The sequence below is a fragment of the Haemaphysalis longicornis genome, unplaced genomic scaffold (genome assembly GCF_048455015.1).
Source record: "Haemaphysalis longicornis isolate Haplotype H1 unplaced genomic scaffold, Haemaphysalis longicornis Haplotype H1 scaffold_7, whole genome shotgun sequence".
NCBI lineage: Eukaryota > Metazoa > Arthropoda > Arachnida > Ixodida > Ixodidae > Haemaphysalis > Haemaphysalis longicornis.
The window spans coordinates 94,754,996-94,770,831 of NW_027526422.1; the positions used below are offsets into that span (position 1 = coordinate 94,754,996).

Sequence of the window (15,836 nt, forward strand, 5' to 3'; positions counted from 1 at the left end):
GATTGCGAAAGTATTAGTGACCGATTATCGACCGTGTCCTCTCATTGATATAATCACCCTTTTCTTTTGCGACTTTGTCCTCTTTTCTCTGTTGCTAAACTCGGCACATACCCGCGTTCGCATAAAGCAGAGACGTTTGCCGGGGACGTGCTAACTTCGTCATTACTACTCTCAAATTACTCAATGAAGGCATCGGTACATTTCTCTAACATGTTTGTGAGTCGAACGCCGCAACACATTTACTTCAGAGTTCATATTTTGGCAGGTACTGTTAACCCGGTACTGTGGTGTTTGGATGTGTACTCTCACCTCACATTCCGGAGACCCCTTGTTCGCATCTTACCCAGCCTTTGTTTCTACCAATTACTGAATTTTATTTACAGGAGCTTCCGTGATGAATTTGGCATCACACGAAACATTTTTTTCATGCACTTTTTATTATTTGATTGATCGCCCACCTTATGTGTGCCGTATGTTCGTTTTTTTTTTTTTTAGATAGTGAGCTCAAGCTGTGGTGGTTGTGCAACGTTAGGTATGTGCCTCATTAGGTGTGTCAACTGCTTTCTTCCCCTTTTTACCACAGCCCCGTAGGCTATAGCTTAGTCTCCTATCTGTAACAAGGGAATTTCTGGCTAAGCTAAGGTGGCAGACATCAGAACCAGTAGTTGCCTGCTGTCAAAATTTTGTACCAATGCCGTCATAAGAGTTCCACGTTGCAAGAAAAAAATTGGCTCCAATCCACTGTGAACGTGGTTGGAAAGCAAAGTTTAAATGACACCCACAACAACTGCCCAAGCGACGTCACTTGAATTTACACACATGGCCCTACAAAGAGTGAAACCAGAGATTTTGCCAGCCATTACCTCGAATTCACAGAGGCGGCGTCCCGAATGCAGCAGCATCGGCGACGGCCAAGCTAGAGCCACGGACGCCCCCGTTGTAGCCCAGCTGTGTGCCAGCAGAAAGGAAACGGAGAGGAGCGTCTTTCAAAGGGCGAGACAGCGGAACCTAGCCATCCTGATGTGTTAGCTCGGAGCTACACCACCGCGCGACATAAGTGCTGACACTGAAACAATTCGGCATGCGAGATTAGTGCTTCCCATTTATACCGATTGAAACTAGTTAGTTTGGTACGCTTGAGAATTGCAAAAAAGCTGAGGGAACTTTTATAATCATAATTTATCAGGACCAGTTGCTCTTTTTGCCTTTTGCAATACCTCTTAAAACACAACCGAATTGGTATTCACCAATTTATAAAAGGGAGTCCCATTCGTGGCAAGCACTGCGCAAAAAGTGGCGTTTCTCTAGTGGCCAGATGTCTGTATATGGTTTGTACATTTTGTTTTCCCGCCCTGCAAACCAATCCTTAACGTATCTTTGCTGTACAACCACTTAATTCCGTTGTGTCTGGGTTAGTGAGGAGGTGTTGAACAAGTTAATCAAGCCTTGCGAAGGAAGCGCGCAATGGACACGAAGTTGTGCCAAAACAGGCCCAAAACAACCGTCACTAAAGCAGACACCAAGGCCGTCCTGCTAACGTGCCCGTTGGTGTGTTCAGGCACCAGCGTCTGGGGAACGCTAGGTAACCATTCGCCGTGCCATCTAGTAAACTGTGCTCCATGAGTGAAAGCCGTCCTCCCAGCCGCGTTGAGAGTTTCTTGTAGCACACGCCACAAAGGAACCGTATACTGGTAGAGGTAGAAAGCTTTGGTTTAAAAAAGAAATGTACAAAGTTTTTCATAATTTACACAAAATTTTCATGTTGGGTGAAGCAAACAAGAGAGGCGACTTCTTTATTCTATGTGTTACCTTGTTTTTTTTTTTTTGCTTGATTTGACAGCTACCACACCTGTTGACAAAATTTCCTGACCATGCAGTGAGCATGTGCCATTTTTAAGAAAACATGTACTAAACTGTACAGCACAAAAACGAAGTGCCATTCTAAATTGTTCCCACATTTAGTCTCAAGCTCGATCATGCTTCCGTAAAACTTCTTTTAAATAAGTGACCACCATGGCAAAACTAACAGAGAGCAAAAATAAAACTTAATTCAATGAGACCCTGAAGTCTCACCTCTGCAGTAAGTTGTCACAGGAATATGAGTGTTTCCAGTTAACTTCAGTGTAATGCAGTAACAGGGTTCCGAAAGTGAAACAAACTATTCATAAAACATGTTTCATTCAATAACCATCACGTACAGAGCCGCAACATTTCAAGTCACAATGCGTGCAGTCGTTCATATACTTATGATTCCATTTGTTGTTTTAATTTTCCCGCAAACAGCCAGAAAGCCTAAAGGGCAGTGCACTGATTGTAATGATGCAAACACAGGCCTCCATATGGACACACAAGGATGCATGTGAGGATCGGAACATTACAAATAGCGATGACAAATGCACGTGAGCACAGAAATCACAAATTTTAACACAGGCAAAAAAGAAAACTGAGAGCCATTTCACTGGGGAATGCTTTTGCAGTGCAAGAGCAGCAAAACACACGTTCACACTAGAATGACCGACAGCAGTGAGCAGAGGCAACCGACAGGCAGAACAGTAGAGAACAAACAATACCGAGAAGGAAGAACAGGAAATAAAGGGAGGTGTGTCTTTGTTGGCACCATGTGAACCACTCTGTGCATGCCCACCAAGCCTGGGCATCGCCTAGCAACAGAGACAAACTTTACTCTTTCTTGTTTGCTTGTTGTGTTAATCCGCGGCGGACCTAGCCTTGCATGGTCTGCTGAAAATTTCTCCCCCGATCAGCAACTTCTTAACACTTGTGCGGCAAATCACCAAAAGCCACTCAGGCTTCTGTCCGTCAAAAACTGGAGGACCAAAGCAAAATTACCTCCTTGCAATCCAATGCCAGTTAGGGAATATGACGCCGTCCAAAGAGGCCTGCGGGGCAGCTTTCTTTCGAAGCTCTTTAAACAAAGCTGACCACTTCACCGCACACTCTCGGCTATCCATAAAAAAATGTCCGACATCACCTGTTACACCTCACGTTGGACACAGAGGTGAGGAGATAAAATTTAGCTTATGAAGAAGCCATGCCGGTGTTCAAGCTGAATTCGTCCATATACAGGACAGTAATGATGCCCCTGTCCTCTCCATTCCTTTGGTAACACAAGGTTGGTGTTGTGGTAGCCAAAGGGGTCTATAATGATGGTCTATAATGGTCTATAATAATGGTCTTTGAAATTCGCCATTCATCTGGAGCCACTTTCAAAAAACAAGCACACAACGTCACCTCCTGGGTCAACTTGTCAGCAGCTTCACTTCCTAGCACTTCTACATGTGAAGGGAGCCACTGGAAGCAAACGATAGGGCCGTTTTCCTTGAGCTGCTTGCTTGCTTGCCAGCTTCACATTTTTTCGCTCAGGCAATTTCAGAAACACAGCGTTTCAGGAATGCCAGATCTAGTGCCCTCACACTAAACAGACTGGCCTCTGCATCTCTGAGAGCAAAATGGCTACATAGTACTCAAACGAGTTCCAGAGAGGAAAGAATAATTCCCTTTGCTGCGGGGGGCATTTTATCCCACCCCTCACTGACATCAACCGCAGGATCAGGAAAGAGGTTTTAATCCTGACCCTGATGCAAGAAAGAAAATGCAAATGTGAGCATGAACATCAAATGTTCGCTAAGTAGCTGAGAAAAACCCTTGTGGCAATAAACAATGTCAAGAGTAGAGTACACTGTATCATAAGCACACTTAAGTCTGTCGACAGCTTCTTCACGTGAGGGCAACTCGCATAAAGGTGCTCCTGACACAGCTGATAAGAAATAAAGGCAATCTTTGCTACGCAGAAAGTTGTCACCTCAACTTGTCTTCCTGAGGCAGTGTCAAAACCTAGCAAACTGTAAGCAGCAAGCCACAACTTAAAAGATACATAAAGCACGAAAATACATTCATTGCACATATGACTCATTCATGGAGGACACACTAATAGTTATAATAATAACACCGCTTTCCTGCCTGTGGCCCACTGAAATCGAAGTCCTGCTGTTGCTTCTAAGGTTAGTGTGTGTTCACGTAACGTGTTTGAATCTTACGGTGTTTTTTCATAAAGACTGTATCATCACAGTTCTACTGTAAGTAAAAGTACATAAGCAAAGTTAAAATTAAAACATGTTATGCTTAGTTGACAAAATGCACCTAGGTCACGTCCCCTAAGAGTCCTCAAGTGCAAAATTTGGGGTGAGATGCCTACGGGAGGTGCTTTTGGCCATAAAAACTGACACCTCTGTCGTTGTTCAGAGCTCGGATTGTGTTTGGGTGAGATGCATGACACCGAATATTGCCTATTTCTACCCTTAGTGAGTGTTAAGCCACATCAGGCAGCAAATGAATTGTTAGAAGGTGAAACGCGTGTCTCAAATACTTCTGTCTTGACTCTACGTGGTACGTTTACATCAGACATACTCAATTTTATAAACACACACACTTTTGTTTTCCACTATATGTTTACCAGGACTACCCTCACAAAAAGTGGTCCCATAAGGTGCATTTGGCACAAATATGCGCAGACAGCTTCCCAGTGGCCCAATACCAGAGAAAGAATGCAACGGGATGCAAAAATGGAAATTAAACATTTGGTAACTGATGGACCTAATCAAAGGTCAGGGCTACCAATCCAGTCTCAAAATTTTTACATGTTCAGTGCTTCTTATGACAGAGAAAAGTTGCACACAAAGTGCCGCCTTCCTGTCAGCTACTTTCTCAGTATATATGGTGACAGAACTGAAGTCATATTAAGTGCAAAGCTGAAGAACGGCTAGGTTTGGCAAGACCCAGCTAACATGACTACTACCTAACCTAGCCACCTGTAGTAGAGAGCAAGCTGCCAAGCCTGCAATCAAAACAATTTCGCAAAGATGCTGGATGTGGCAGACAGATGGTAAGTGAACATTGAATTAATTTAGTACATCCGCACATAACCGTACGTCAGAGCATAAAACCACAGCGCACAACAGTCTTATAGCCAAGGCAGTATGGCACTAGGGCACAGGAACTTTGAAGGCAGCACCATTTCTTTTTTCTTGCTTGTATACGAGACCACAAATTTGCATTTAAAAATGTTATCATTTGTCACTTTTTGTCGTTCAGGTAGTCTGATGCAGCATACAACATTTGAAACTGAAGCATGCTTGATGTGGCTTTTTTTTTCGTCCCATGTTGATGCAACAAGAACTAGACAAAGTGACAGTAAAATGCACACCCAATACGCCGCTATGACAGTTTTCTTCATTGGACGGAAAGGCACGTCCCACCTGTGTTTATATTTCTCTTGAAAAGTAACCGGTAGATACGAAACAATTTTGGACAGGGCCACCACTCCATTTACAAAAAGAGATCCCTAACATACTTTCCCCAAACTCTTTCCAGCATCTCTTTTAAAGCCACAGATCAGTGGAATCCTTCGTCACATCAGCCCCTTTTACTAAACGGCAATCTAGATATCAAGTGACATTAAGGCAGCTCTATCCGTAAATTTTCGCACAGCTTAAAAACATTGCACTCGTTACAATTAACAACAAAAGTAAACGCAGCTAGCTTTTGCTAATGTCATGAGGCTAAAATCCTTAGAAGGAAGTCTTCATTTTCTGGTTCACTACTTTGGCTGGCACCAGAGTTCTTGCGGAAGACGGGCAACTGATAGCGGGGTGTGGCGTCGGAAGAAAGTGCCTGGCCCTTGGTCATGATATAGTAAAAGTAATGAAAGCCGTTGCCGATTTCAAACGTATCCAGAGACCACTCGAACTGGGCATCAGCGTACAGCGGACCGCGAAAGTGTGGCTGGGCAAATGTGATGGAGATGAAGCGGCCTCCGTGGCACAGCACTCGGCTGACCTGAAATGAAATGAGCACGTAAGTATTTGTGAGTAAGTAATACTCACAGGTGACCAAAAAAAAAAAGGCCTTTCACGGGAAAGGTAAATGAAGGAATAAAAGGAACTCAGCTTTTCGTTTTTGTGATTCTGAAAAAAGAACTGGTAACTACTAGTCGTTATCAAACACTACCCACACCTCCCATTTCATGTCGATGCGTAAAACTAGGCATCATAGTTGCAGCGAATCCAGGAATTACTGAGACTGTGTTTGCTGCAATTCACTGCTCAGCATTCACACGTGCACCATCTTCTAGCTGTGCTGAAAGTCTCAAAGTGTGCTTATTCTACCACTTTATTTCTAACTCTCTGCATTCATAAAAGTAAATGAACCTTTACAAGGAAAGTTACCGCTGGTTACAACAACAATGACCAGAAGAAAAAAACAGGGAACTCACGGTGCCCAGATGGCCAAAAATTGTTGCTGCCGTCTGCCACTCACTCTGAAGTACAGAGCAGTTTAATTTTTGTGTTTTTATATTGGCCCTAAAATAAAGTTCCAAACAATATTTAGCCTTTCTTTACTGCTGCCTGTCTCAAGCCATGACGTTGTTCTCTGGAGGAATAGTCAACCCAAACGATTAGAGATAACCAAATTACAAGCAAAGCTGAGGCACATCTTTAAGTGCTGCACTCAGTTATTTTTTCATTCCCTAATAAAGATAATTTAAATGTTTCAATGGTTACAGAGGCGCCCAGAGGCTTTTTCTTGAAGTGGGAAAGTATTGATGCATGAATGACCAATCAGGTTAGAAAAGTACATTATTAAATAACAAGGAAGGCACACATTCATAAAAAAATTATTTGAATTTAACCTTTGCATTACCTCATAAAACCCACACAAAGCATTAACCACTAATCTTGAGACGAAAAAACCATATTTGAACGTAACTGTGGTCATCCATTCTTAAAATGTTTTCAAAAATGTAGGGGGGTTTTGGTGTGAAAGCTACTATGGCTACAAAGCGTGCCATAGTGGAGGGCTCCGAATTAATTTCAACCAGTTCCCCATGCGCCAAAACCTCAACATATGGGTTTGTTCATTTTGCTCCTCGATCAGGAAAATGGCTACCATGGATCAAATCCAAGCTGTATTTATGGTAGTACCCTTCTTTCAACCAAAACCTTGCTTGTTGTCGAATACAGTGCTGAAACATTTACGCTCAGAGCATGGTCTGATAAGTGTCAGCAAAATATTCTTTTTTCCCATTTTGTTTAAAAACAAGGTGACAGTCAAGTGAAGAGTGGATCCGGCAAGAATGCTACTCGCCACAAGGGCTTCGACTCGGGGATTGCTCAATACGTTGCATGCGTTGTCGCAAATATCTGCAGGCAAGCTGCAGTAGGCCTCATCCCATTCACAACAACAGATGCAATGTGCATCCATCTCACAGTAATCAGGACATCTGCTCTGATGCGACCATCATTAGCATCAAGCCTTAAAAATGGCCACTTAAACTGAAACAGAATTTTATAAAACCTGGGCTAATTCCTTCGTCGAAGCAGCCAATAAGAACTTAAAGAACAACAGCAGGTGATAATGTGTCTGTACACGTGCAAACGCACACCTCCTCAACCTACCCCCACTAACGTGGTCAGTGAAAGACCCCCATTAACTGTCTCGAGTTCGAGAGGAATTGTGATTCAGCTCCTCATTCTACTGGAAGATGAATTTCTACCTCTCTAGCGGTACCATTCTTCAACTGGGACAAAGACATGCACGTCATACTTCTACTTCTGTTTACTCAAGCCCCACTGCCTCTCATCTGTGGTGGGGTCCTGCTTATAACAATGCTCCTCCTATCAAACAAGGAGTGTTCATGGAAGGTGATATTGATGACGATGGAGATGCCGCGATGCACATAGAAAGCAGGCCTTGGGTGCTGCCAGAGTGGTTAAAAGCGTAACAGTGTTCCATGCACATTGGAGATCCGGCAGGTATAACAGTGTAAAGAAGGCAGAACAGGGGAAAAAAAATAGTGAGTACAGCGTCGTCCTGTCCTTTTCTTCACCTAGTGCCTGTGTTTTCACGCTGTTGTTCGAAGACGTTCAAGAATAGGGATGGTGAGAAATGGGTCGTAATAACAGAGGCAGAGGCTAAGAATGGGACTAGCAACTTCAATTTTTCATCACCTGCCTCTGCTGTGCGCGACAAGGGAACGGGAATGCGACTAGGGAATGAAACAGGAGGAGAAAAGTTAATGTAGTGTCAGGTTATGGATGGCTAAAGCGTCAACAGAGGAAGCAAAAAGGGTCGGTCCTGGAGCCCGTAACAGGCTTCATTCATCCCATACACTTGCTGTAGTAACTGTCAGTACACATTGTTATAGCTGGTGTCCTCTAGGCTTTGTCAACAAGGCACGTCGACCTGTTTGGAATGTTTTCTTATTCCCTATGAAACTGGGAGACAACGTAGCATCGAATTATGCACACGCAAGGAGACTAAAAGTAGTCAGTGACTGGGCCTCATTGGTGATTGTGCACTTCAATTGCGGAAAACTCTGATGTAATGTAGCAAGTGGTTATAGCAAGCTAGGTATTTAAAGCCTGATTCAAGTTTTTAATTTGTGACTGATAGTCAGAAAATCATTACCGTGAGAGCAAGTTTGCCAACCTGTTATTTTGATAGAAGTTTGCATGTGTGAGTCTGAACACCCAACGGAGCGTTTTAGATGTCACGTTTCAATCACCAGTTTCACGTTTGTGGCCTTGCCCAATGCTAATAAACTGAAATTGTGCCCCTTCTAAAGGTGTCTCTTCACTCGTTCAATTGCAATTTGCTGTTTAGATACAGATGTTTCAAAACTGGGTTATTGGTCTTTTTTGGTGACAGGCATACCTAACAAAGGAAAGAAATTAGAAATAAAGAAAGCTTCATCCCCGGGCAACTTACTTCTCTGAGCACTTTTGTCACAATTGATCGGGTCGGCTGCGAAATGGTCCACGGGTCCTTTTCGGCCACCATCATCGCATCAATGGTGGCTTTTTCGATGACCACATCAAACGAGCCATCCGGAAACTGTAGTTCTGTGGCATCCATCACGTGCCACTTCATCTGCTTGCAGTCGCCGCAGTGCGAAGCCATTCTGTCGATGACCACCTGGGAGTAGTCGATGTTCTCAATGTTCCAAAAGCCATCCCTGAACAGCAGCTCACTCAGGGGACTGTTCCCGCAACCTGCAAAAGAAAAGAAAATGCGGAAGTTGCTAAGTTTCAGATGCCCCACCCAAAAGCACACAATGCTTTAGTACAGCCGTCCACTGCTTAGCTGGAGCAACACTTTATCCACTTATTGTCTCCTCCTGCCTCAGTGTAACGTAATTTAGTCACAACAGATGCATCCTTCTCAAGTTCAAGGGGGCACTTAAGTCCTCCACATTTGTTTGATGCGACGCATCTCTTGCTCGCGGGTATGTCCCTCCAGCGTCGTTGCCGCGGCGTTGTCCGCATGATCACTGCACATGCGCAACTCTCCTCCGTTCTTCTCTCCGATAGCTGTGCGCAACACTCTCACTCTGTCTCATTATCATAACAACAGCTGCGCGTGTGTGCTTCGCTGCTCTGGGTGCGCGCATGTGTGCGACTCTCCCCCCGGCTCCTCTCCTTTCAAAAGCGGGAATATAAGCGGAGGAGCGCACGGCGCCGGATCAGTCCAGCGCTCGCTCTCGCACTTGACTTGACTGTGCTTGACGATACCTCCGTGCAAGATCTTCCGATGAAGACGTGATGGAAGCGACAGTCCCTTCAGCGAGTGGACTGACGCAATCCAACACCAGCGTCAGTCCAAACGCTCCCCCCTGATGCGTCGCATCACATCAGGGTTCCCTCGCGGGAAGATGGGCTTAATTTTTTTGAGCGGCCTTTTGTTAGAAATTTCGAGATATTTCACGCTAAAGTCGAATCTGATCTTTCAGCTACGTCCATGGACGACTGTATGGTCACTTCACCTCCAACGTGAAACAAAGATAGCACGATTATGCAAGCAAGTTTAGACGAGTTATTTGAATAAACGATAGCTGTTTTGTAAGCAAACAAAACATTGTGCACATTGCTACTGCATCAAGGGATGCTCAATGTGTTACTTAAGAAGAGAGGAGAGACTGAATGAGGAGGAGTGCATCTAAAAATAAAAAATATGGCGACAATGACTTCACTCCTTATTAACATCATCCGCGTCCACGTCCTGAAAAGCAGGTCATAACTCCCTCTCCTGGAGTGCGGCTGAGTTGTGTCATGTGACTGCTCGTCGCTCAAGTCTAGGAAAAGCTATCTGTCTACAGATACGACAATGAGAACACAGTCGCCATAATTTCCAGCCAACAAGCTATTAATGGCCATGCCGCGATAAAAAAAAAATATGTTGTGCCCAGATCATCGTATTGAACGGTTTTGCTGCTGGCACTGCGCTGGAAGTTCGGTTGCTTGCCATGATATGAATTGATGCCCGCAAGTTTTTTCGCATTCTAATCTCGATACAAACTAGATTTATAATTGGCAGCTGGGGCTAGCGCTGGTTGGCGCAAGGTGCTGGAACAATTCATGCTGCTTTGGGCTGCAATCTACAGCTTGTGCAACAGACCTGTTCCAGCAGCCTTCACTGGCTTTTCCCGGTACCCCGCCCAATGCTCAGCGTTCAGCCACCTTCGGAAGTGCATTCCAAACATGGAATACGCTCAACTTAGCTGGAATGTTTCAAAAGTATTATGCAGATTATTATGCAGGTAGCACAAGCCCTTAATACATGCCGCGTGGAAAATTTGAGGTGAAATCACTGTTTGCATAATAATTCACATTTAAATGTTACGTTCTCCGCAGCGGTACTCATGTTTCCTATCACCATGTGTAAAGAGATGCAGTAAGGTTTCAATTTTTTTTTTCTTCTGCACAACATACTGATGCCACAAAATTCAACTGGCACCCTAAAAACCCGGCTGCCCGATCGATGCAAGCCCACAACAGCCAAAAGGATGAAATGTAAAGAAGAAAAAGTATTCGAAAATCGCTCACCTATCATGAGTATTCGGTCCGTTTTCTGGACGTGCTGTCTTAAAAGGTGGTCGTAAGTATGGTACGGCAGCAACCAATCGTATGTGGCCTCATTGCGATACCTGTCGTCCCAATAAGCGACGTCGGAGTAGCTTGTGTTTTCCTTCGGAATGGCCGATAAGCTCGTCATACTGCCCTACAATTTCTCAAGCTGGCGTTGCGAATTCGCTTAGTAAACAACACTTGAACACCACAAACACGTGTGTGCAACCGCAGCTGACAGACAACACGTGCCACGCGCGCACGCGAACATGGTATACAGCAGCTGCAGAGTACGGACAAGTTTTGGGCGCCGGGAAACTTGAAACTCCTTTTGCTTTTTGTTTTGCCGCCATTTTGCCGCATTGTTGACTGCCATGTTTGTGACACACTTACGCTGGCTATGCCACTGTACGCTGGCGTAAAGCCATGTTACCACTAATCAGGTTCCCCATTTGCTAAAACTGCAGTAGCATAAAGTGATAAAACAAATTATCCAATAAAAATATGTCTAAATCCGCACATTTCAATGTATGTTTAAAGGAATGAATTTTCCCTGAACGGATCAGCGCGTTTAGGGAGTGGGGTTAGAGCACCGTAGTAGCAGTTGCTGTATAACTACAGTTCAATTCGTACGCCAACAAACGAAACGTCCACATAAACCACTAAATGGTGAAGTTAATATTTTGAAGGCTGAGATAGCATGCAAACTTATTACAAACCAGTGTGCCGTCAGTGCAGTAGGTGGGGCGGCGGCCGCGAACTTCCGCTAAACAGCCAAATAATGAATATTTTGAAATAAAATATACAATTTTCACAAATTCCTTATACCGTTCCTTATATTTTAACTTTATTTATTGTTCCTTCGAGGGCCCCGGCTTGGGGCATTGCATGGGGAATTGCATGAGGGGTGGGGACACTATCGCAGAACATCGCAGAAATCCCGGAACATAAGCGCGCTTCGATGGCTCACCAAAAATAATGGCAGCTCTGGCAGGCAGGCAGGCCAATCCAATCTACAGCAGTACGCAGAAAAAACCGCCGCCGAAAAGTAGTGGTGTGTACATGCTCAGGGTATACACTGCATTGAGTTGTTTGGTGCAAAAAAAATTGCAATGGGCCCTTCTGTGAGCTGATTTTTGATTGGCAAAAAATTAAAAAAATCGGCCCCGTTCGCAGTTGAGATGCGAAAACTGAGGAAACAGCGGAACTGGTGGTCTTCGCTAGATTTAACTTTGCGTTTCTTAGGTCTGCCCATCTTATCAGTAGATCGGACATTGATGCCGCCGAGGGCACGCCACTCCAATGAATTGATACCAATTGACCAACCTCTCCCAACTAGAAATCCTGCACGTCAGAGCTTACGTCATTACTAGGCGCAGCCAAAACCCAACGCGCGTCTCCCCACCCGTACATCTGCGCCGCAACCCGCACTACCCACACCTTCTCGTCGGCTCCTTGCCTCTTCGCCACTTCGCCTCACACTTCTTGGCATAGCATTTCCGTCCTTGTTGCGCCGAGTTTTGAGCGACACCAGACACGGGTGGAACTCAAGCCTAAACAGCTGCGCTGCTAAAATCTGGTGATGAAGCGCTATCCTGCGTCGGGAGACAAGAGTGGAAAGGTTAAAGCTACACTAAAGGGCGGGAACAAGTTGGCCTGAACAGATGTATTACGGTGCCAATAATCTAAATACACTGTTCTCGCAACAAGAAGTTGTTTAATAAGGCAGAAAAAGCCAGAAATGTGAAATCAGGAGACGATGCACGACGACCTCTTTGGGGTACTACGGTTTGGGACGTCACAAGTGGTGAAAACCATCTATAGATGTTCACCACCTGAAGTAAACAGTTCCCAAGTGGTTGAGCACGTGAAATAAACCTAAATAAAAGCTTTCCGTGAGCTCATCATATCTAAAAAACACTGACTACAGCTTTTATACACTGCGAGGCAGGCTGTTCCCCTCACTATTCAGTCAGCCTGTTTCTGTTTCGTTTTCGAAAAGCATTGGTTCGCAATTGGTTCACGTCTGCAAGCAATATACTTGGCATGAAGCCGCTAAAGTCCCTTAATTAGAAGCGGCAAAAGAAAGGCAGGTGGTTAAGCGACCCGCCTGACCTTCAATAAGCTCCCGTTGTACCTTCAATAAGCTCCCGTTGTACGCGCGCGGGGATTGGCGGTGAGACGTTTGAGTGGCGCCCCCTGGCTCTGACATCGCTTTCTAAGCCGACGTCAGAGCTTAGAGCTTAGACGTCAGAACTCTGTGGGCTTGGGGATTCGCGCTGCTGTCGTCTGCTACACTCCGCTAGTGAAGGGCAGCAGTGCCTGTGCTTGAAATCACCCGCTTTGATGCTTTAGTGCATAAAAAAGCGTATTTCTAGTAATTCATCTATTTTTGCCAGCTTCTGACACATCTGAATAATTTCAAGCTGTATCCCCCACAAGTTTGCAACGCACGAGGAGAGAGAGAACAACTTTCTTCAGAGCATCTGTCAGAAAATCGTGTGTAACTCGTCCTTTCTAGCTTATTCGCTAGGTTCAGCCCTCAGAGCTCCTCGACAAGTAGTCAAAATGCGTAGGCTTCCCTACAGCATATTTGAGATACTCTTATGAAGACTAAACAGTCTAATGTTACGTACCAAGCAGCCGGCCCCTGCACGCGCATCGCAAATCAGGAAATAAATCGATTGTCTTATACTTCTTTCGTTGTTGTTTACTTGTACCAGGTGAACCTTATTTTTGTTCCCAACGCATTAATTTTTCTGCACCGTCACAAACGTCTTGCGAGTAGGTTAGGAAATGTTTGGGAGGCTCACTAAGATCATGTGGATATTTCTTTCAGGCTGTATGGCATATTCCCTTCTTCACAAATTGGCTTTCGTTATGGCTGTGTGCAAGAAGGTGCGTATCCGCAACGTGCGTTGTTCATTCACATGCAAATACAACGAGAAGGTGTGTGCTACGCCACCGCGATCACGCCCCAGACGTTGTCGAGTGTACTTGGAGGTGGTTTTTGTGCTCCGAACCTCTAGCGTAACTATCGTTATCATAACTAACTGGCTCTCAACCCGAACATTTATGACATGATTACGGTGCTGAAGGCTTGATATACTCGCTAACGAACGCAATAAATACTATACGTGTGTATATTACAAGAATCGAAACCTATGAATATTGCTAAGCAGCTCTTTATTGTATTCCAACAGAACAAATCCTGGCTTACTCGGGGTGGCGGTCTATGAATTGAAGAAAGTTACTCTTACTCTCTTGTCCTGGACTGAGGAACCGGCCCACTAATCAGCTCGATTTTACTGTTAAATAATTTTTTTATACCCCCTCCTCCTCCTTTTGAGTATATTTTTCCTATATCGCATATCTGAATATCGGGAAGACATTGCTGTGGGAAATGTGGCAAAATATTCCTTCAGGCCTGAACAAGCAGAGTGTGACTGTATCTTTACCGTAGACGTGACTCGTTTTGCTCAATAAACTTCTTCATACTGGTTAGAAGTCTGGTATAAAACCAGCACGCGCCTATAGACGGTATTCGTTGAAAAGTTTAGCGGTCAATTTATTCGCTTGGCAACACTGGAAACGGCCACAGACATGACCGATGCGCCACGGACACGGCGTAGCCTGGGCCACTGCGGCCGCACGCCGAAGAAAAAAAACACCGGCGTTCGTCATCTGCTCCGTTCTAATCCGATTCTAAGCTGTGGCGCCAACAGAGGTGTTATTAATCGCACTCACAGTGAATTCGACGCAATACTTTGTGTTCGATGAAGAGTTCGTAATGTGAAACACAGTCATGTGTTTCACAGTCGTGCTTAGCACGGACAAGTGCCGCCATCCCGCGGAGCCCGACGTAACGAGTGACGGCGCATTATGGCCTCCGAGATTCCCCCGAACGCGCGCGGGGTGATCGCGGAGGCCATGGGCGCACTCACACTAGAGTGCCCAGAATATTTCTACTCACACGGTTGCATGGAGGAGGAGAGGGGTGCCTGATCTGCGGGCCGTGCGCACAACATCGCCTAGCAACAGACGCTTGGCCACAGATATGGCGGCGCACACTTGGTTGCCTGCATGCATTCCACGCCGTTGAATACCGAGGATACACAGAGTGGGTTATTTGGAACTTAACCTACAGTTTTTGCAGCCCATAGTGCATGCCGGCATACTTTCATGCCATGTAATACTATACTTTGGAGCGTTCGGCGAGGTTGCAAAACTGATTTACCTTACATATGATTACCGGGAATAGTAATGCCTTCTGCCAAAGCCGACAGCCCCGAAGGCCTGGAATTTGTTTTGATCCTGTATATTCGCTTTTGTCGGTTACTAGCAGCTGGATGCTCCCTTTGTTCGAAAGAGGGCTTAATACAGAAGCTGACGCCTATAGCTCCGACTCTTCGCGCTTCGCACAGGAGCGGCTTCGCAAGGAATGGGGCGACGCCGGCGATGTTTCTTCCGTAGCGGTATCCAAAACTATACTTTAACTCAAGCATTGAGCTAGTGTATGCGATTTTAAGTCTATTATTATGATAAAAAGCTACGCACACGCAAAATCTGGTGCGGACAAGCATCAGGCGTCAACCGAGCGCAAAGAAACAGCAGGGAGTGAAGCAGACGACAAATGCGAGAATCCCTAAGGTGACGTCACGGAGGCGTGCTCTGCAACGACGCCCGTGGTCGCGCTCACCGCTAATAACCACTGTTTGGCGCTCTTTGCCCTAGTTGACCTTGCTTGCGCCATAAACATCCAACCATCATCATCGTCATCTCCGCGCCCGTGGAGGAGGAGACACACTTTACTTAAAATGTTGCTTTCGTAAAGCGCGCCCGGTTGGAACATGATCGCCCGATAAATAAACTCACTGCGAGTGGTTAGCTGACCGATCCGTCGGTTCCCCTCGAGCC

The 15,836-nt window shown here is 45.3% G+C and overlaps 1 protein-coding gene across 1 annotated transcript; it reads right to left on the reverse strand.

Annotated features, from left to right (window-relative positions):
• Window positions 1-2,028: 2,028 nt before the first annotated feature.
• Window positions 2,029-11,264, reverse strand: LOC144146116 (EEF1A lysine methyltransferase 4-like). Its single transcript, XM_077678065.1, has 3 exons — window positions 10,899-11,264; window positions 8,785-9,068; window positions 2,029-5,853 (listed from the first exon to the last, which is right to left on the reverse strand). Exons 1-3 carry the CDS (start codon window positions 11,065-11,067, stop codon window positions 5,569-5,571), a joined length of 738 nt encoding a protein of 245 aa, XP_077534191.1. The 5' UTR covers window positions 11,068-11,264; the 3' UTR covers window positions 2,029-5,568.
• Between the last annotated feature and the right edge of the window lie 4,572 nt (window positions 11,265-15,836).

Coding starts and splice junctions, on each gene's coding strand:
- LOC144146116 (XM_077678065.1), bottom strand. CDS start 11,067: ATGACGAGCTTATCGGCCATTCCGAAGGAAAACACAAGCTACTCCGAC. Junction 9,069..10,898: donor GGACCGAATACTCATGATAG/GTGAGCGATTTT, acceptor TTTCTTTTGCAG/GTTGCGGGAACAGTCCCCTG. Junction 5,854..8,784: donor TGACAAAAGTGCTCAGAGAA/GTAAGTTGCCCG, acceptor ATTTCATTTCAG/GTCAGCCGAGTGCTGTGCCA.